At 34.5% G+C, this 19,348-nt stretch overlaps 1 protein-coding gene across 2 annotated transcripts in view; it reads left to right on the top strand.

Moving 5' to 3' along the window:
* The window catches only part of ZRANB3 (zinc finger RANBP2-type containing 3), a 240,023-nt gene that overhangs the window by 119,187 nt on the left and 101,488 nt on the right, over positions 1 to 19,348 (top strand). For both annotated transcript variants that reach the window (XM_058548870.1, XM_058548871.1), the window contains 2 exons: positions 13,431 to 13,609; positions 16,195 to 16,426. In XM_058548870.1, coding sequence (XP_058404853.1) covers positions 13,431 to 13,609; positions 16,195 to 16,426 — 411 coding nt within the window. The remainder of the gene's footprint in view (positions 1 to 13,430; positions 13,610 to 16,194; positions 16,427 to 19,348) is intronic.

Below are 19,348 nucleotides of genomic sequence, written 5' to 3'. Positions count from 1 at the left end.
CTCATCAAGCCATGCTGTGGCAGTGTCCCATATACAAAATAGAGGAAGATTGGCACAGATATTAGCTCAGGGACAATCTTCCTCAAGCAAAAAGAGGAAGATTGGGAACAGATATTAGCTCAGGGCAATCTGCCTCACCAAAAAAAAAAAAAAAAATCCATGTTTTAGGTTATTTCATAATATATCATTAATACATCAAATGAATTGGTTATCTTACTTTTTAAATTCTAACATTAATTCCTGACATTTATTACTTTTGTGGGAGAGGAAAAAATTTTCCTCTACCCTTGTAGGTTCTTTTGGCTGGTCTAAGAATTAAATTGACATGAGACAGAATAACGGGAGAAAATCAAACAAGTCTAATAACATGTATACATGGGAGAAGTCCAGGAAAACTGAGTAACTTTGCCAAAATGGGCAAAGCCACCACCAAAAATATTATCTTTAGCTAAAGACAAAAGAGGATGTTGGGGGTAGAGGTTTGGGACTTCAAAGAGGAGGAAGGTGATTCACATGGAGATGGAAAAGCAAATGTTTGGTAAACAAATGGTTGCCATACCTTGCAAAGACAATGGGACATGGAGAGGACTTTGACCAAATGGGCCTTGCTAGGTTCCTCCCTGTGTACCCCACCTAGTTCATATTATACTGTAGTTATATATGGTGTTAGGTCCTTCCTGAAACAGACCTTCTGTCTTAAATTCTTGTAGGCAGTTAGGAGGAAGGTCAAAGTTTCTTCCTGAGTGTTTTGTTCTTAAAAATAATCAAGCCAAAGAGACACATTTTGAGGTGACAAATTCTACTCCCCTACACTTTTTTATTCCAACATTTTCATAATATTTTTTGTCATTTTCTTTATTATTTTATGATATAGTGTTAACTATGGATTTAATGAACTATCTTCTCTATTTTTAATGTCACTAATATTTCAGTAAAATAAAATCAAGCCTGCCTAGGTTAGATCTTAACATATATGTATTCCCCATATAAATTAACTTTTCTTATTTACTGTTTATCGTGATAGTCATTAATACTTTGCAAGTAACTTTTATTTTGATTCTAAACACAATTTGAATTTGTTTCTTTGGAAGATTTTCTTAGATAACATTTTCATTAAATTTTCTGAAGTTCAGATGTATTACATTTTCTCTAGTCAACTGGTTCCACAAGACCAGAATCAATTTTTTTTATTTTGACATGGATAATATTTAATAAATGAGGACTGTGACTAGCATATGATGCCATTATCATAATTTTGACATATCTCATTTCTTTTTATGGATTAAAATTGAATTCATTAAGTAATAATTGATGGGCTGTGTACTTTTGAGGTTATTCTGAACATGGATTCGTTTAAGAAATTTGGAGCCATTATTAGTTCTAGTAGAAGACAAAAAAGAGAAAGAATAGAGAAGTTATCCAATAATAAATTTAGTTATATTGGGAAAACAAGGGGCATCCCTATCCAATAAAAATGTCAGAAACCAAATATATTTCACCTTGCTATCATACTTTCCTAGGGTTCCTGTGACATTGCGTTGTAGGAGAAATTATCTGTAACTATGACTAATATAGGAGCAACCTATACAGATTCTGCTTTAGAGAAGAAAACTATATAGTTTGGACCCAAGAATATCTACTTTGATATGGGATGGTTGATTTTTGGACCAAAAAATCATCCCTGTGAATATTCTCTAAACATATAAAAATTAATTTGTAAGTAATAAGTACTTTTAAAACCATTGATGGTTTTCTTTTTCGTATTCCTTAATAGTCCTGTTTTTTTCTATATTGCCTAAGCCAATTTAAACAGCAATTTTTATTTTTGGTAACATTCCATTTCTTTTTCTTAGAATGGCAAATTGATTTTGCAGCTTTATATGATTCACATTCTTGATTCCACTTCAGCAAATAATACTCCAGTCTAATCTCAGGCTTTGATGACCATCCTTTACTTGTTAACCTTTGAAAGCTATCTACCCAAATCATTAGGACTCCATTTTTAGTGACTAATGGCATTTTGGCAACTAGTAGAAGATATGATTAGCCTTTTGTTTTCTTCTGCTTGTTTCCTTTTCATTTTATGTAACCATTTAAGTAAGTTAATTCTTACTTTTCTTTAAAAAAAAACTTTTCTCATGAAGTCTTCTTTTTTACTTCCTTTGTAATATGTATAAGACCCACTTAAAAGGGTCTCAGTTCTGAATCTGAGTAGTGAATCTCTGACGTTGCTTAATTAACATTTTCAAAAATTACTGGATTGAGATTTCAAGTTCTTTCTACTGGTTTTAAAGTGATTGCTATGTGTCAACACGTGAATTGGCAGATTGATACAAGTACTTGTTCAACTGAAAGCTTTCTAATAACCTTGCAAAAATTCTGTCTCTGAAGCCATTGATTGATTTGCATTTGATTCCTTATTTTGAAAACAGAAGTAATTTTCCTCTAGTCACAAATAAGTGGTGGCCTTATGTATTTACTTCACTTCCACCACAATTTTTTATGTGCCATTATATAACTGAAGAAGACATTATTTTAATATACTGATCCTAATTTCAACACAAGATTTCTTTATTCTTAATTCTGATGTTGTCTTCAAATTAATTATAGTGTTGTCACATAAAAAAGGAAACAAAGCACAACGCTATAATTATTTACGATGCTGAGCAAGGGATTTATTCATCTTATCTTTTATAAAATCTCTAGCTGAATTGATCTATGATCATTAATGGCAATAATAACACAAGTGCAAATGTTCACTGTGTACTCTTTGTTTCTTAGTCCTTGTTTTCATATACTTTTGAAAGACTGCTTTGTTTACATTTGTGATCAACATATTCACAGTGTTATTATACAACATGGATAATTTTGTATTTTTCATATGTTTCTCTTTTCTTTAAGAATGCATTATATTTGATTTCTCTATGTTCATTACAACTAGAAATTTTAGCGATGTAAGTTATTAATTCTTCCACTTTTTAAACAGTTAAGTTTTGATCATAGCAGCTTAGATATAGCACTTTGATTACTTGAAATAACAGATAATCAAAGATAATCAATGTGCAAATTAGATTCCCTTTCAGAGCCTTTATTAAACTTCTGAAATTAGTCTTTTTCTATTAAATTGTTAGTTCATCTAAATAGATTGTGAAGTTAGAAGCCAAATTGTGTTTTTGTTAAAGTTGTTCTGTATATTATATAGCAAAGTAGAAAGCACTGTATTTTTACTGCCTTGGAATTATAATTGAAGATCAATGAAGGAACAAGATTCCCCAGAAATTAAGAAGTTCAACAATAAAATCTTGAAAGTGTTAATTCAGGTTTCATCTTTTTTTTTCCTCCTGAGGAGAAAATGGCCAAAAGTTAGGCAAAGCCCTGTAAGATTTTTTTCCCCGAAGTTTAATCTTTAGAGCAGTTATTTTCAAAATGCGACCTGAAAGCCATCCACCTAAGAATCCCTTCAGGGGTCCTTATTTTAAAAGTCCAGTTGTTTTTCCGGCCGGCCCCCTGGCTTAGTGGTTAAGTGCGCGGGTTCAGATCCCAGGCGCCCACCCACGCACCACTTGTCAGGCCATGCTGTGGTGGGTCCCACATAAAGTGGAAGAAGATTGGCACGGATATTAGCTCAGGGCCAGTCTTCCTCAGCAAAAAGAGGAGGATTGGCATGGGTGTTAGCTCAGGGCTGATCTTCCTCACAAAAAAAATTTAAAAAGTCCAGTTGTTTTGAATCAAAATTTGGTAAATTGGTGCCCTGAAGCCTGAATTTTTAACTAGTATCCAAATGATTAATAAGCATAATAGATTTTAAGAACCTAGAGCATAACCAAAAATTAGACTACTTTTGTTTTCCTTTTCTTGCTTTTTTTTCTCCTCAGCATGGATAATTGTGTTCTTTGTGTTGTGTTGGGCTCTCTTTTTCAAGAAATCGCCAAGGTACTAATCCCAAAATACATATGGAGAAAATGAATAGAATCTTACTAAAGTTTTTTCACCTGAATTTAATTTTAAAAAACAGATATAAAAAATAAGAAAAACATGTGGAACATCTACTTCTGAACTATTGAGCATTGCTAATCTACATTATTCTGTCATTATCTTTTATTTATTCACACCTTACCTTAGGAGTGGTACTGTTTGAATGAATAATACATATACATCTGAGCATTTCACATTATAGTTAAGTATCTCAAGATTAAATATGAATTTACAGGAGGAAAAATAATTTTCCCTCTACCCTTCTGAGTTCTTGGGTGAGACTCCCTGTAATAAAAGACAGATTAACAAGAGAAAAACAAACAGAAGTTTACTAACATGCATATCTAGTGTATACAGGGGAGATATCGAGGAAAAAGGAGTAAACTCTCTGAGGTGGCCCAGGCTACTGCCTTAAATACTATCTTCAGCTAAACACAAAAGAAAGATGTTGGGGTTGGGGAGGTCAGTTATGGGAGGTTACCAGGAAAAGCATGTTAAACAAGGGTCAGATTTGTTATGCAGATTTAAGTCAGTGCCTTCTCCATTGATAAGAGAGTCATCCCTCCCTTCCAGGTACAGATAGGGAGACACCCTTACAAAAAGAGATTTCCTTTATAAATGTAAACTTTCCTTACAAAAAGGTAATTTCTACTCTATGTTCAGAGCCTCTCCTGTGTCTGCAGTTTCTTAAAAATAATCAGCTCAAAGTAATCTTTATTGCAAAGAGGCTTATTTTGGGATGGTGTATTCTGCTGCACTTCAATGAATGATTACTAAAGATTTTGAATATGGTAAGAATAGATTGCTGCCCACATTAGAGATATGACTTAAAAATCTTCTGAAATATTATAGTCTGTGCTCATTGTTCTTTTTTTTATGTTTTGAAATTCAAAATATTGAGATTGTTCTTTTATTGAGTGAAATTGTTTTTTTCCAGGAAACACATAAATTATTCCTTATACACCTTCCCACATATTCCCTAGAAATGAGTAATGTAATACAGTCTCCAATTGTTACAGATTGAAAATCCAAGCATGTTAAGGAACAATGACTTACTCCAAGTTTTGACCTAATCATCAACAAAAGTAGGATAAAAAATCATGCAACCCTAGCCTTCTTCATTTTTTGCTTCTTCATTTTCCCTTGAGTGTGGATTTGACCAATATTTTTTTTGAAAAGCTCTTCTTTCATTCTGATACCAAACCTCTTAATCCCAAATTCATGTGCCTAGTGCACAATAAGCCAGTCACTGTGACACTGGTGCTTGGAGTTGGAGAAAGATTTATTTGAGTTGGCCAACACGAGAAGGTGGGAGGATAGGTTCTCTAAAATTCACCTTAATGAAAGAAGAAAGCAGGGCATCTTTATAGAGCTAAGGGGCTTGGGAGGAGGAGTTTCAGAGAAACAAAGGGGAAATTCATGTTTCTTTCACTCCAGATAAACCCTTGGGCAGTCAGACTTCTGGGCCTCAAGGCTGCTGGGGGCTGGTTATCTGGTGATCATAACTTCCTTAAAGGCATTCTTTTTCTTCTGCAAAACAAGCTCATAAATCCTTGTGACCATTGAGTCACCCCTCAGGTTAAACAAGAAAATAGCAAATTAACAAGATTAACTTCTTTTCATCTGTGTCTGTGTTGGCAACAAGGTTGAAGGGTAATCATGTCTAATTGAATATTTACTGTAACCCTCAGATACCTGGCTTCAATTCTACAGTTAAATATATGTATGTTTAATTTATGTCTCTCCCTCACCTCATCCCTCTCTCCCTACCACCTCTCCCTCTCCCTTGTCCAACCCCCTCCCCCACCTCAATGTCATAGTACTTCAGTAGACTGTGACTTTATAATAAGGTCACATTAGGGCCGGCCCAGTGGCGTAGTGGTTAAGTGCTCGCGCTCTTCTGCAGCGGCCCGGGGTTCGGATCCCGGGCACACACCAACGCACTGCTTGTCAAGCCATGCTGTGGCAGCGTCCCATATAAAGTAGTGGAAGATGGGCACGGATGTTAGCCCAGGGCCAGTCTTCCTCAGCAAAAAGAGAAGGATTGGCAGATGTTAGCTCAGGGCTGATCTTCCTCCACACACTTACCCAAAATAATAATAATAAGGTCACATTGCTGTCCAGGTTTTGGCATAAACACTTAACCAGTTTAATACTTAGGAATTTGCTATTTCTCAAAGAGTCTCGTGGATATTTTTAAAAGAAGTTTTCTCTCTCTGTCCTTTACTTCCCTCCTCCAACAAATATTTATTCAGAGGGCATATGTACACAGCGTTGAAGACTTAATATAAGCTCAAAGTTTGTATTTTTCTTCCCTCCTTATCCCTACAGTCCCATCCTCTAATGCTAAGTGTTAATAGTTCCTTCCTTGTGTCCTCCCTCTTTCCCTTCTCTCCACCTCTGCCTTCCTCTCTTTTTCTCTGTTACTTCTCCCTTTTTCTTTCTCCGAATACTAACTAGATCATGTTTACCATACTATTTTTCTTTTCAGTAGACTGTTTTGCAGCTACTGACTTAGCAATCTTTCCATGTCAGTATATAGATCTACATCATTTTAAAAAATGTTTACATAGTATCTATGTCAACACAAAATAACCAGTAACCATTCTTTAGATAAGAGAGATAGGTGAGTTTTACTTGAGCCAGGGTGAACATTATAACCCAGGAAGGCCTTTTCCAGAAAGATTCTTTCTGGAGAAGCATGGTTTTCAGTACAGTGTTATACCTTTTTAGAACAAAGAACACACATTAAACATGCCCAGGATATATAGTCATCAAAGTTTCAAGAGGTATTCAGTTGCAAATTAGCAGGTCATTATGACCCTGATGTTGAGAAAGGGACTAATATGGGTGTTACTAGTAGGGCATTTTCAATAGGGGGGGAAGTATGCATTCTTACCTAAGACAGTGCATTCTTTACTTTAATGGTTAAAGCAGATGTAGAATATATGTTTGATGGGCCATAAGTCAGGCTTCTTTAGTTTAAGCCAAATCAGTTTTGAACCCAAATAGTTACCCCATATACCTCAATATGTGAAAATCTCTTGTCATCTCATTGTATGGATGTACCTTATTTTCTCTAACTGGTCTCCTGTTTATGGATTTAGTGTACTATGCAAGTATATCACTGAATAAATTCCAAGCATTGGACTTGCTAGATAGTCAAATCAGTATTTATTCCCATAACAGTGTACAAGTGCCTGTTTCCCCAAACCTTCTCCAGCACTGTTATCAAATCTTTAGTTTTTATTTATTCTGTAGGTGCAAAATGGTTTCTCATAGTTTTGATTTGTTCATCTATAATTATGAGATTGAGCATCTTTTTGATATTTGTTGAACGTATTTATTTCTTTATGAGTTGGTTGTCCATTTCTCCATTTTTCTATTAGATTGTTTTTCCTCTTTGGTAGGAGCTTTTCATAAATTGCAGAAATTAGCCTTTTGTCATTTGTGTTAGAGTTTTTTTGTTTGTTTCCATTTGTTTTATTCTCTCTGGTATATAAATTTTAAATTTTCATTTAGTTCTATTTGTATTTTCCTTTATGCTTTCTGGATTTGGTATAATGAATAAAAATGTCTACTCTGAGTTTTTATTTTTACCGATCTTTTTTCTATCACTTTTATGTGTTTTTTTAATATGTAAATATTTGATCTATCTGGAAATTGTCTTAAAGTGAGGGGTGAGGCAAAGATCCAGTTTTATTATTTTTCCAAATGGTTAGTGTAGTGGAGGAAAAAGTTTTCCTTAACCCTGTTAGGGTCCCTGGGTGGATGTGAAAATTAAACCGACAAAGACAGATTAACAGGAGAAAAGCATACACATTTTGTTGAATTTTTACGTGTACGTGGAACCTTCACAAGAGAATGAAGACCTGAAGAAGTGGCCAGAGCAGGAAGTTTTTATACCTTTCAGACAAAGAAACAATAAATTTGTGAAGAATTGACAAGACAAAGGGGTTTGGGTTAGGGATAGTAAATGGTGAAGAAGTAACTAGGAAGATAAGGATTGGTTTAACAAGATTGGTTTGCAGATTCCTCTGGTGCCTCCCTAGGCTGATAAGAGTTTGTCTTCAGTAAAAGGAGAATTTATTTCCTTCCGTTAGGCAGAAAATGAGGAGCTTTTCCTGCATTTCCTGCTTCTTAATTGCCTTTATCGCAAAATAATTTTTGTGTCAAAGAGGCATATTTTGAGGTGACATAATCTGGTTTCTTAGCCAATTTTCCTAACAGCATTAATTGAATAAATTATTTTTTTTATTGGCTTAAAATGCCACCTTTATCATATACTCAACTCTCATATGTATTTGGCCTATTCCTGTATTCTATTCTGTTTCATTGCTCGGTATTGATTATTTCTTCCAAAGTACCAAAATTTTTTCATCATAATTTGGAACTAGCCACTTACCTAAATTCCGTAGGTGTTTCTTAGGTGTTACTACCAATAGTAGTAATCATTTTTCTATTGATTCTTTTGGTTTCTAAGTATTTGGTCACATTATCTGCGAATAATACACTTTTTGCCTATCTGTTCTAATATTTATATCTCTCATTTCTTTCTCCTGTTTCTGATATTAATGGGAATGTTTTTTCTCCATTAAGTATGATGCAGCCTCTTTCGTTGAGATACGTACTTTTTCTCACATGAAGAGATTATCCTTTTAGTAATAGTTGCTAATAAAGTGCTTTTATCAAGAATGAAATCTGAATTTTTTTAGGTGTCTTTTCAGCATCTAAAGATTATCATATTACATTTTCCCTTTGATCTATTAACATTGTGAATTATCATAACAGAATTTCCTATGTTGAACAGTCTTTTTTTTTTTTTTTGTGAGGAAGATCAGCCCTGAGCTAACATCCATGCTAATCCTCCTCTTTTTGCTGAGTAATACCGGCCCTGAGCTAACATGTATTGCCAATCCCCCTCCTTTTTCTCTCCAAAGCCCCAGTAGATAGTGGTATGTCATAGTTACACATCCTTCTAGTTGCTGTATGTGGCATGCTGCCTGAGCATGGCCAGACAAGTGGTGCGTGGGTGCGCGCCCGGGGTTCCAAACCCGGGTGGCCAGTAGCGGAGCACGCACACTTAGCCGCTAAGCCTTGGGGCTGGCCCCTTGAGTAGTCTTTTTATTCCTGGACTTGAACTCCTCTTGGTCATGTTATTCTTTTAATAATCTACTGAATTCTGTATTTTAATAGTCTACTTAAAGTGTTTGTACCAAAACTCACATTGATCTTTGATTATCTTTTGTGCTGCCCTTCATGTTTCAGTATCCGTGTTGACTCTAAAATAATTTTATTATTTTTTTTTATAATTTTATTTATTTATTTATTTCCCCCAAAGCCCCAGTAGATAGTTGTATGTCATAGCTGCACATCCTTCTAGTTGCCGTATGTGGGATGTGGCCTCAGCATGGCCGGAGAAGCTGCGCGTCGGTGCATGCCCAGGATCCGAACCCGGGCCGCCAGCAGCAGAGCGCACGCACTTAACCGCCAAGCCACAGGGCCGGCCCTAAAATAATTTTGAAAGAACGTAGAAACTTTTCTTCCTTTAGCACTGTCTGAAATATTTTCGTATCTTTTCCTCTTGGCCACTCCTTTTGAAATGTAGGACAGCCGTCTTGTCCTTCTGCCCAGCACAACTGATACTAGGTTGTAGAGCTGGAACTTTTTTTTTTCCTAGCTTTTTATTTGGAAGAGTTACAAGAATATGAATAATACAGAAAGCATAATACCCTTTACTCAGATTTATCTGTTGATACTATTTTATCCCATTTGTAAAGCTGTAACTTTTAATGAAATTTTCCTGGAGACTTGGGAAGAATAAAACTACGGTATTAAAAGTGTAACAATTAACTGCTGATACTAGAAATTGCTATTTTTAAAGTACATTTTGTCCTAGACAGCCTCTCTGTCCATTGCAGAGCTTTCTCACTGCTTCACTTTTTGCTATCCCCCACATGGGCATCAGTCAGCAGTGTTTTGGAGTACAGGCTTACTTGAGTTCGGCTACCATCCTCAACTCAATGTCTTGTCTTGAGAGATAAAAGTTTTTCGTCCTGCTGCCATCTGAGGCCCACCTCCTTTCCAGCCTCAGGTGATTCAAGTGTTTTCCCTTCAGAAGTCTTGCTCCCATACATGATGAAGAGCCAGACCATCAGGGAAGTATGACAGCACATTTCCTAAAGAGTGGCCTCTTCATTCTTAAGTATAAAGAGAAGATCAGGCCTGAATATCCATATTTCTATGGGCTGTTCCCTGCCCCTTGTCTCCTATAAGACAAGAACACATGAATGAACACACAAACATACACGTCTAAGAATAAACAAAAGCTTTCAGACATAACATTTAAACCTCTCTGTAAGAAAGTATAACTTAATCTACAAGAACAAGGAAATGGTTCTGCTGAAACATGCACCTCCTTAACAATAATAAATAATAGAACATAGGATTTCAGTGTGACATTTCCCTTTGTGGGTTTCTTTACTTAATTTAGAGTAGGTGGCCCGTTTGTTCTAGAATAGACTCCTTTGGAAGACCCTTTTAAGTATGCAGATTTAAAATCTTAATGAGGAACTAAAATTGGCTTTCCGTTCTTCAGCTGCCCAGATACGTCACTGAATGTTCAATTTCTTCTCAAAGCCATAAGCCACATAGTTGAAATGGCTGCTTAGACCTGTTTCTATCAGAGACTGCTCTGTCTAGTTCTGTCTAGCTCCCAAACTATGCATTATGCCGTTGCGACATGAATAGAAAAATCCCAGAGAGGAGAAAGCTTGAGAGAAAGACCCCCAAAATTGCGTACATATTACCCTCCAATCATTGGCCATCTCCTAAACTCCACGTGCACAGGGTGAGACTCCCAGAAGCCCAGCCAAAATCTGAAGTTGGGAGAATAAAGAACTAAGCAGAGATTTCAGCACTATTTTGGTGCTAAGGAGACAGAGATCAGAGTTGAACCTTGTAAAGGTGGAAGATTCTTGGTAAAATGGTGTTTGCAGTTTTTAAAAAGCGGGAGGAAGGTAAATGAAAAACTTTTAGTCTTAGGGAAGTAATATTATTAGTTATCATTTCACAGTTTTGAAGCACATAACATTCACGTATAGAGCCAAAGCTAAGTCTAAAAGCTTTTAATATTGAAACAAGATCCAGCTGAAGATAAAAATTATTTTCTACCTAGTATTTTAAGAATAAAATTGAATTTAAGTTAGGCAGGGCTTGGTAACAGGTTAAGATAACTTGGGAAAGTACATGTACACACACACATAAGAGCCTACATATTTTATTATAAACTTAAATCATTTAACACCTTAATATTCAGTATCTCTTTCCAAGGAATAGCATACAACCCAACCTTTAGGCCTACATAGCCAAATTTAACATTCACCTGATAGTGGTAGACATAGCCCTAAGAGAAAACAACAGACTTTACATAACTTAGTTTTGAAAATTTGAACCAAAGAGCAATTATGCACCAATGTATGGTATAATGACTGGTATGTTTCCTCGTCCTCAAAGCCCTCCAATCCTAATAGCTGAAACCACTTAAACATCACTAGATCCTGGAACCAACTTGTTTCCAAGGCTGCAGAAATTTTACAATTACAGATCTTTACCTGGCTTGAGGTCATTAGTGTTGCTGCTTCCCCAGAACAACTCTGACCGTGAGCGCAGTTCCAGGAGCTGAGTCATGGCCTTATTTTTTATGTGTGGACCTAACTGTGTGCCATAGCTGTGGGTCCCTGGTTTTGCTTCCTGCCATGGTTTTATAACCCATTTTCTTAATTTTAATTTCTCTGGAAATAGGGGTCTGTTTTGTTTCCCTAATTTTCTGGGAAGTAGGATTCTTTCTCTGGGACTCAGATTCTACCACTGGGTCTTGCCTGTCCCAGAGAATTTAAAGTCCTTGATCTTTATTTAGTCATTAATTGGCTCATGCAGTCTAGTAATATCTGAGCACTTACTATACACCATGTGAGAAACAAAATCACTTCCTACATTTTGTTTATCATGTTTCCCTTTGGCAGTCTTTATTCTAGTCAAAAGAACATTTTCCCCCTAAGCAATTCACATTAGTTTTCTCTTTTCTCTTTGAGTTTGATGGATATAAATGTAATTTTGCTTAAATTATTATAAGATCACTTTTGTTGTTGTCGTTAAATGAAAAACACATACACAAAACCGGGCTTTCTTAATGGAGACTTGCTAAAAGTCCCAAACTTCCTTTTTCTCTTTTCTTTAATTTTGCTTAGCAGTTAAAACTCATTTTAAATGAATTGTTTTAGGTTTCTGTGCCTTTTTCTCTTTGAATAGTCTGGTAAGCGGGGCCTATGTCTTTTAGTCTTTCTCATGATTCAGAATAGTAACTACTTTTTTTTCAAGTCACGATTATTGAGATATAATTCACCCTTTTAGGTAAATTCACTGTTTTTTAGTGTACAATTCTCTAGTTTCTAACAAACGCATACAGTCATGTACCTGCCACCACGATCAGGATAATAGAATAGCTCCATCATCTTGAAAAGTCCCTTATGCTGCTTCCCTCCCCCTACTCCCAGCCCCTGATGTGCTTGCTTTCTGTCCCTATTGTTTTGACCTTTCCAGAATGACGTAAAAATGGAATCATATAGTATATAGCTTTTGAGTCTGGCTTCTTTGACTTTGCAAAATGCATTTTAGATTCATTCATGTTGTTGTGTATAGCAATAGTTTGCTCCTTTTTTATTGCTGAATAGCATTCCATTGTATGGATATACTGCAGTTTTTATCCATGCACTACTTGAAGCACATTTGGGTTGTCTCCAGTTTCTGGCTATTATAAACAAAACCACTAAAAATATTCATCTAGTAACTAATTTTTAAATGAGTACAGCTTAGAGGCAGGGTATATATATTAGTGTGAAAACAATCAAGTGGGAAGACATCGGAGACCTGGACTCTCTTACTAGTTTTGCATCCAGTTAACTAAGTTAAATATTTTAGCGACTTGGTGCTTACTTCTTTTATAAAATGTGCATGATTTAGGGCTAATTCTAGCTTTGAAATAACATGATTTGGTGCTATGTAGGTAAGGCATTTACTCTTGTGTTCTCTAAGAGGAGAAATTATGAATGGTCACACACATCTTTATAAAATTAAATTATATGAAACCAATGTAACCAGTATTTAAAATTAAGGGTCATCTAAGGTCACTTAGATCAAAATTAAGATCACTTAGACCACAAAATTAAAGGTCAATCTAAGTCCAATCACAAATGGTTTGAAAATAATATAATTTACTTAATGAATTTTAGAGGTCATCGTAATCTTGAGCTTTTTATTAACTGTGTAATCCAATTGATTTTACATTGGAAAATTATTTTAATAATAATACTCTTAAATAAAATATTTGATAAATATTTTCTTTCAAAATATTTTAGCCTTAATTTAATTAATTTGTTTGTTTATTTTTAATTTAGATGGGTCTAGGAAAGACCATCCAGGCAATTGCCATTGCTTACTTCTATAAGGAGGAATGGCCTCTTTTAATAGTGGTCCCTTCATCTCTGAGGTACCCTTGGACAGAAGAATTAGAGAAATGGATCCCAGAGCTAGGTCCAGAAGAAATCAATGTTATTCAGAATAAAGCTGATGTTGGGTAAGAACAACTTTTTAATCTTTAAGGAAAAAAAAATGCCTTCCTATGTATATTTACTAAGGAAATATCACCTACAGATCATAATTTAGGACTAAGGGAGTAGTGTGGAGAATTTTATTTTACGCTTTTAAATATGAACTATATATCTAAAACCCAATGGTATATTTAATGTTGTAAGTTCTTTTATATGGTATGTTTTAAAAGTAAATGTAAAATATATATACTTTTAAAGATACATGTAATATATCTACTTTATATATACCTTAAATATACTTAAAACTGACTATTATAAATTTCACAACTTTTCAATAATTAACTTGAAGCTTGTGAACTTTTATTATTGGCAACTATGGTGGGTTTTGCTTCGTAAGTTGTTAGTTAATATGCAAGTTTTATGTATAACAAAATTAATATTAGCCAATTTTATTTTCTTTATTATATTAATTTATAATTTTAATATTTTCTATATTGAAAATATGTGCTTTGTGATTATTTGAAGTCATTACTCTAAAAATCAATCATAGTGTAGCTACTGTTTTTTATCATTTTGTTTTCTAGCCATTGGAATAAACCAATCAATTTGAATATTGATAATTTATTCCATTGAGTTTCTAGGTGAACCATGCAAGTTACATGTTTACAGAAGTTCAAAATTACCAATTTCTGAGCCTCAAATAAAAAGCAGTATATCTACTTGAAATAAATGTCTATTAATACTTAGATTTTTTTTATTGTAGTATTATTGTGCTGCATTGTATTCTCTAAGATTGTTAACATAAAGAGCATTTGTACAAAAAATGTTGGGCTTTGTGAATATTGAAGGAGAAACAGAAAATAGATGGAGGCCTTTTTTCTTTCAACTTTGTAACTCTAATTCAATGAAATATATTTTTCTGGGCCCGAGGAAATTTGGACACTGTTTGCATGGTGAAAATAAAATGTAGACAATAATTATAAATAAATTTCCTCTCCTTCAATAAAACTGCATAAAATTTTAAAAACTTAAGAATTTAGAAAATGTAGAATTTATTAAGGCCTCTATACCCATTTTCTGTTAGCTATACCTTATTTAAAAGTTTGCATTTAAGTATTCTTAAAATATTTCTCCTCTATCATCTTTTATAGCATTTAGGTCATCTAGTTTTTGTTGTTATTTTGGAAATACATTCATGCAATTAAATAGTGGCCAGTATTTTTATTTGAATAACATTTGGGATATGTTAGATAGTACTACAACCCCAGAGTATATCTTTTCTGGATGATATCAGCTAAGGGCAGAAAAAATTACCCAATGTCTTCCAGGTACTTAAAGAAACAGCTTTAGGTTATGCCAACATGTGGCAACATGTATTTGCCACAAATACATATACCTCCTTTTGGAATATGCCGGTTTTTCCTGGACTGTGCGGTAATCAAGACATGGCAGGATAGAAGCTACAGTGGCCTTTGAAGCCCTTGTCTTCTATATATTGCTCTCAGTATACCTAAGTTAGTTAATAATATTCACCCTGTACTTTTCTTCTGCAGGGTTTTCTGGTGTTTGAGTACAGTAAGAAATTCATAAGTCTCTATATTAAGTAGATTTATCCAGATCTTTAAATGCCCTTGTCATTAAGAAAAAAAATGCAATTCTCATATTGGTGCTGGCTATTTAGGAGCTCTGACTTTTCTGTTAGAGGGGAGAGAACTGCAGAGGACTGACTCTGTCCTGTATTTTTCACTAGTGATATAGAAAATGCAAAAGTGACGTGTTTTATTGTTAATGCATTTATTTGTCTAATTATTTCATTCTACAAACTCATTGGAAGCATAGCACTGGATATACAAAGATGAATAAGACACATTCCCTGTCCTCACCAATATTATGATATAATAAGAGAGATAAATATGTAAATGGATAATTTCATTACAATATGATAAAGAATATTAGAGCTGTATGAATTATAGAGATAGTTCAAAAGATCAGGGATCACTTTAGCCCAATGTATCTCTGCGTGAGGTGGTACCCACCTCTTCTTTTCCCCACAGCAGAGCCGGGGGCATTTCTGTTGTCACAATGATAAGGACTCTACTGGCCTTTAATGGGAGGGTCCAGGAATGTAAAATGCCCTGTAGTGCGCTGGACAGCCTTGCAATGCTAAGTATTATTTTGCTCAAAATCCCAATAGCACCTGGGTTGAAAACCACTGGTATCCTGTTTGTGGGACGGCTTCATTGAATAGTCAACTAATATTTGAGTATCCACCATACGCATCATGATCCTGGGCACATGGAAGCAAATATTCTTAGAAAGTAATGTTCTTCTCCTAGTAATGTTCTTATCCTGGCTTGCTGGATGTCAAAATCTTCCAAAGACCATTTAACCAAAAATTTGATTTTAGTTAACCAAAATTTTAAAATTTGGATTCTGATTTATCGTATTTGAAGGTGGTAAAATCTTAAGAGAAATAGGGTTTTAGCAGTAGTACCATCTCCTCTTATTTTTCCTCTTTTCTTCTCTTCTGTATTTCTTCTCAAAGAGTTGTACTGTTAATGATAAATTGGTTGCTGAAATATTTTTCAATTACATGGATTTTCTTTTCTAGGAGAATATCAGCCAGCAAGGTGACAGTTCTGGGTTATGGTCTGTTAACCACAGATGCAGAGACTTTGATAGGTGCACTGAATAATCAGAAGTTCCAAGTAGTTATAGTGGATGAATCACACTACATGAAGTCCAGAAATGCAACTCGCAGCAAGATTTTACTGCCAATAGTACAGAAAGCCAAACGAGCCATTCTCCTTACAGGAACTCCAGCTTTGGGAAGGCCTGAAGAGGTATTAAAATCCTTATTCTTTGAGCTTAAAAAAAAAATAAAACTGAATCAATTACTTATTTTTAATTTTAAATTACATGCCTAAAATGCCATAAGAGTACATTAGGAATTTGTAGACAGCTACTAATGATTAAATATATCTTTTACTATGATCATTTTTGTCAGTTTACATGTGAACCTTACCATGCTTGTAGGTATATATAAAAAATAATTTTTACCTTTATTATAATGTTTTCATATTTAGTACAAATTTGTAATATTCTTCACATTTGTGTTCTTATGGTTTTCTGTGGTCTTAATCTTCATTTACCTGGTCTATTTTACATTATAAGCTCCTTAGGATTGGAGTTGAATCTACTATATATCTTTTATATTTTATGTAACTTCTCTCTCTTCCTCTTTCACATCAAGATCCGTGTTTGGGACGGTAGAAACTAGAACTTACACGCAGAGCAGATAGGGTATCTACTTAAAATGGAGGAATACAGCATTTGTTTGATACCTCATTTAGCTTTACCATTCTAAGAGGCAGGTAGAGTATGGAGTGATTAAAGGCTTGGGAAGGAGAAACTCTTATGAGACTGTCAGGGTCAGTGTAACCTAGGGAAGCCCTGTCTATTAATGAACACTGAGTCATAGAAAAAAACATGAGCTTGTTGTCTTGTAGGGTTGCTGCGAGAATTAAAGGAAATATTGATTTGAAAGTACCTTGCTCTGTGCCCTGGCACATAATAAGCACTCAACATAGGGTAGCCGTTGTTATTATTGATTATTAAGCCAAGCCTGGGAGACAGCTATTGGATCACATCTCTACTAGTATTACCAAGGCTCTGCTTTTGAAGTCCACCCTGGAAATCTTCTGAGATACATATAACAGCACATACATAGTGATGGTAAAATATTCAGTTTTACCTTTTAATTTTTTGCTCTTGGATACCCATTGGAAGTGGGAGAGTGGAACCCACATAATTTACTTATAGTCCAAAATTATGTCACTGAATAATAGGATTGATTATACCTTTATTAAAAAAATGATGAAATATATCATTTAATAAAGGAATAAAAGATATGTTCATGCTAAATTATAATAGTGAGCCAGCCCTGATGGTCTAGTAGTTAAAGTTTGGTGCGCTCCACTTTGGCAGCCTAGGTTCTGTTCCCAGGCACGGAACCACACCATTCGTCTGTCAGTAGCCATGCTGTGGCGGCGGCTCACATAGAAGAACTAGGAGGACTTACAACTAGAATATACAACTCTGTAGGGGGTTTAGGGATGAAAAAAATAAAAATAAAAAATAAAATAAATTATAATAGTAAAATGAATAGTCACCTATTGATTACCTACCATAAGAAAGAGAACACTGACAATACAATAAATGCCCTTGTGTCTCCCTGCCAGTACTTTCACTCCTCACCTGTGGTAGCTACTATCCAAAGCAAGGATAAATCCTGGTTTTGTGGATCCTGATGGTTATACAGTTTGGGTATGTTTGGGACTCTTGAAGAAAAAAATATAAAATTACAAATTCTAAGTTAGGCATTTTGAAACTGAGAAGTGTGAGTCCTCCACCTTTGTTTTTCTTTTTCAAGATTATTTTAGATATTCTGGGTCCCTTGAATTTCCATATGAATTTTTTGTAGAGTTTGGCAATTTTTGCAAAGAGTCCAGCTTGGATTTTCATAGGTATTGTGTTGAATCTGTAGATTACTTTGGAGTGTATTGCCATCCTAACAATATTAAGTCTTCAAATTCCTGAACGTGGGATATCTTTCAAGTTATTTAGGTCTTTATTTTCCAACAATGCTTTGTAGTTTTCACAGTATAAGTCTTATTCTTCTTTTGTTAAATATTTTATTCTTTTTGATGCTATTGTCAATAGAACTGTTTTCTTAATTTCATTTACAGAATGTTCATTGCAAGTGTATAGAAATACAATTGATTTTTGATCTTCTATTCTGCAACCTTGCTGAACTGATTTATTAGTTCTAATAGTTTTTAGTGGATTCCCTGGGGTTTTCTATATATAAGATCATGTTATCTGCAAATAGAGATAGTTTTACTTATTCCTTTCCAATGTGGATGCCTTTTATTTCATTTTCTTGCTTAATTTCCCTGGCTAGAACTTCCAGTACAATTTTGAATGGAAGTGGCAAGAGTGAGCATTCTTGTTTTGCTCCTGATCTTAGCAGGAAAGCATTCAATCTTTCACATTTAATTATGTTACCTGTGGTTTTTTGTTGATTTACTGTATCATGCTAAGTTCCTTTCTATCCCTTGTTTATTGAGTGTTTAATCATGAAAGGATATTAAATTTTGTCAAATGCTTTTCTGCATCTATTGCGATAATTCTATAGTTTTTGTCCCTTATTCTATTGATATGGTATATTATATTAATTGATTCTCAGATATGAAAGCAACCTTGTATTGTGGGATAAAGCTCACTTGGTTATGGTGTGTAATCCTTTTATATGTTGCTGGATTCAGTTTGCTAATATTTATTGTGTCTATATTCATAAGAGATATTGATCTATAGTTTTCTTGTTATATCTTTATCTGGTGTTGGTATGAAGGTATTACTGGCCTCATAGAATGAGTTGGAAAGTGTTTCCTTCTCTTCTGTTGTTTGGAAGAGTTTGCAAAACATTGGTATTACTTTTTTAAATGTTTGATAGAATTCGATGGTGAAGCCGTCTGAGCTTTTCTTTGTTGGTAGTATTTAGATTAATATTTCAATCTCTTCACTGAATATATAATACGTCTATTCAGATTATCTATTTCTTCTTGAGTCGATTTGGTACTTTGTTCATAGTATTCCCTTATAATCCTTCATATTTCTGTGAGGTTGATAGTAATGTCCCCTCTTTCATTCTTGATTTTAGTAATTTGAGTCTTCTCTCTTTTTTTTTGGCCAGTCTAGCTAAA

Source organism: Diceros bicornis, chromosome 10, assembly GCF_020826845.1.
Source record: "Diceros bicornis minor isolate mBicDic1 chromosome 10, mDicBic1.mat.cur, whole genome shotgun sequence".
Lineage (NCBI taxonomy): Eukaryota > Metazoa > Chordata > Mammalia > Perissodactyla > Rhinocerotidae > Diceros > Diceros bicornis.
This window is presented reverse-complemented; position numbering and strand designations above follow the sequence as displayed.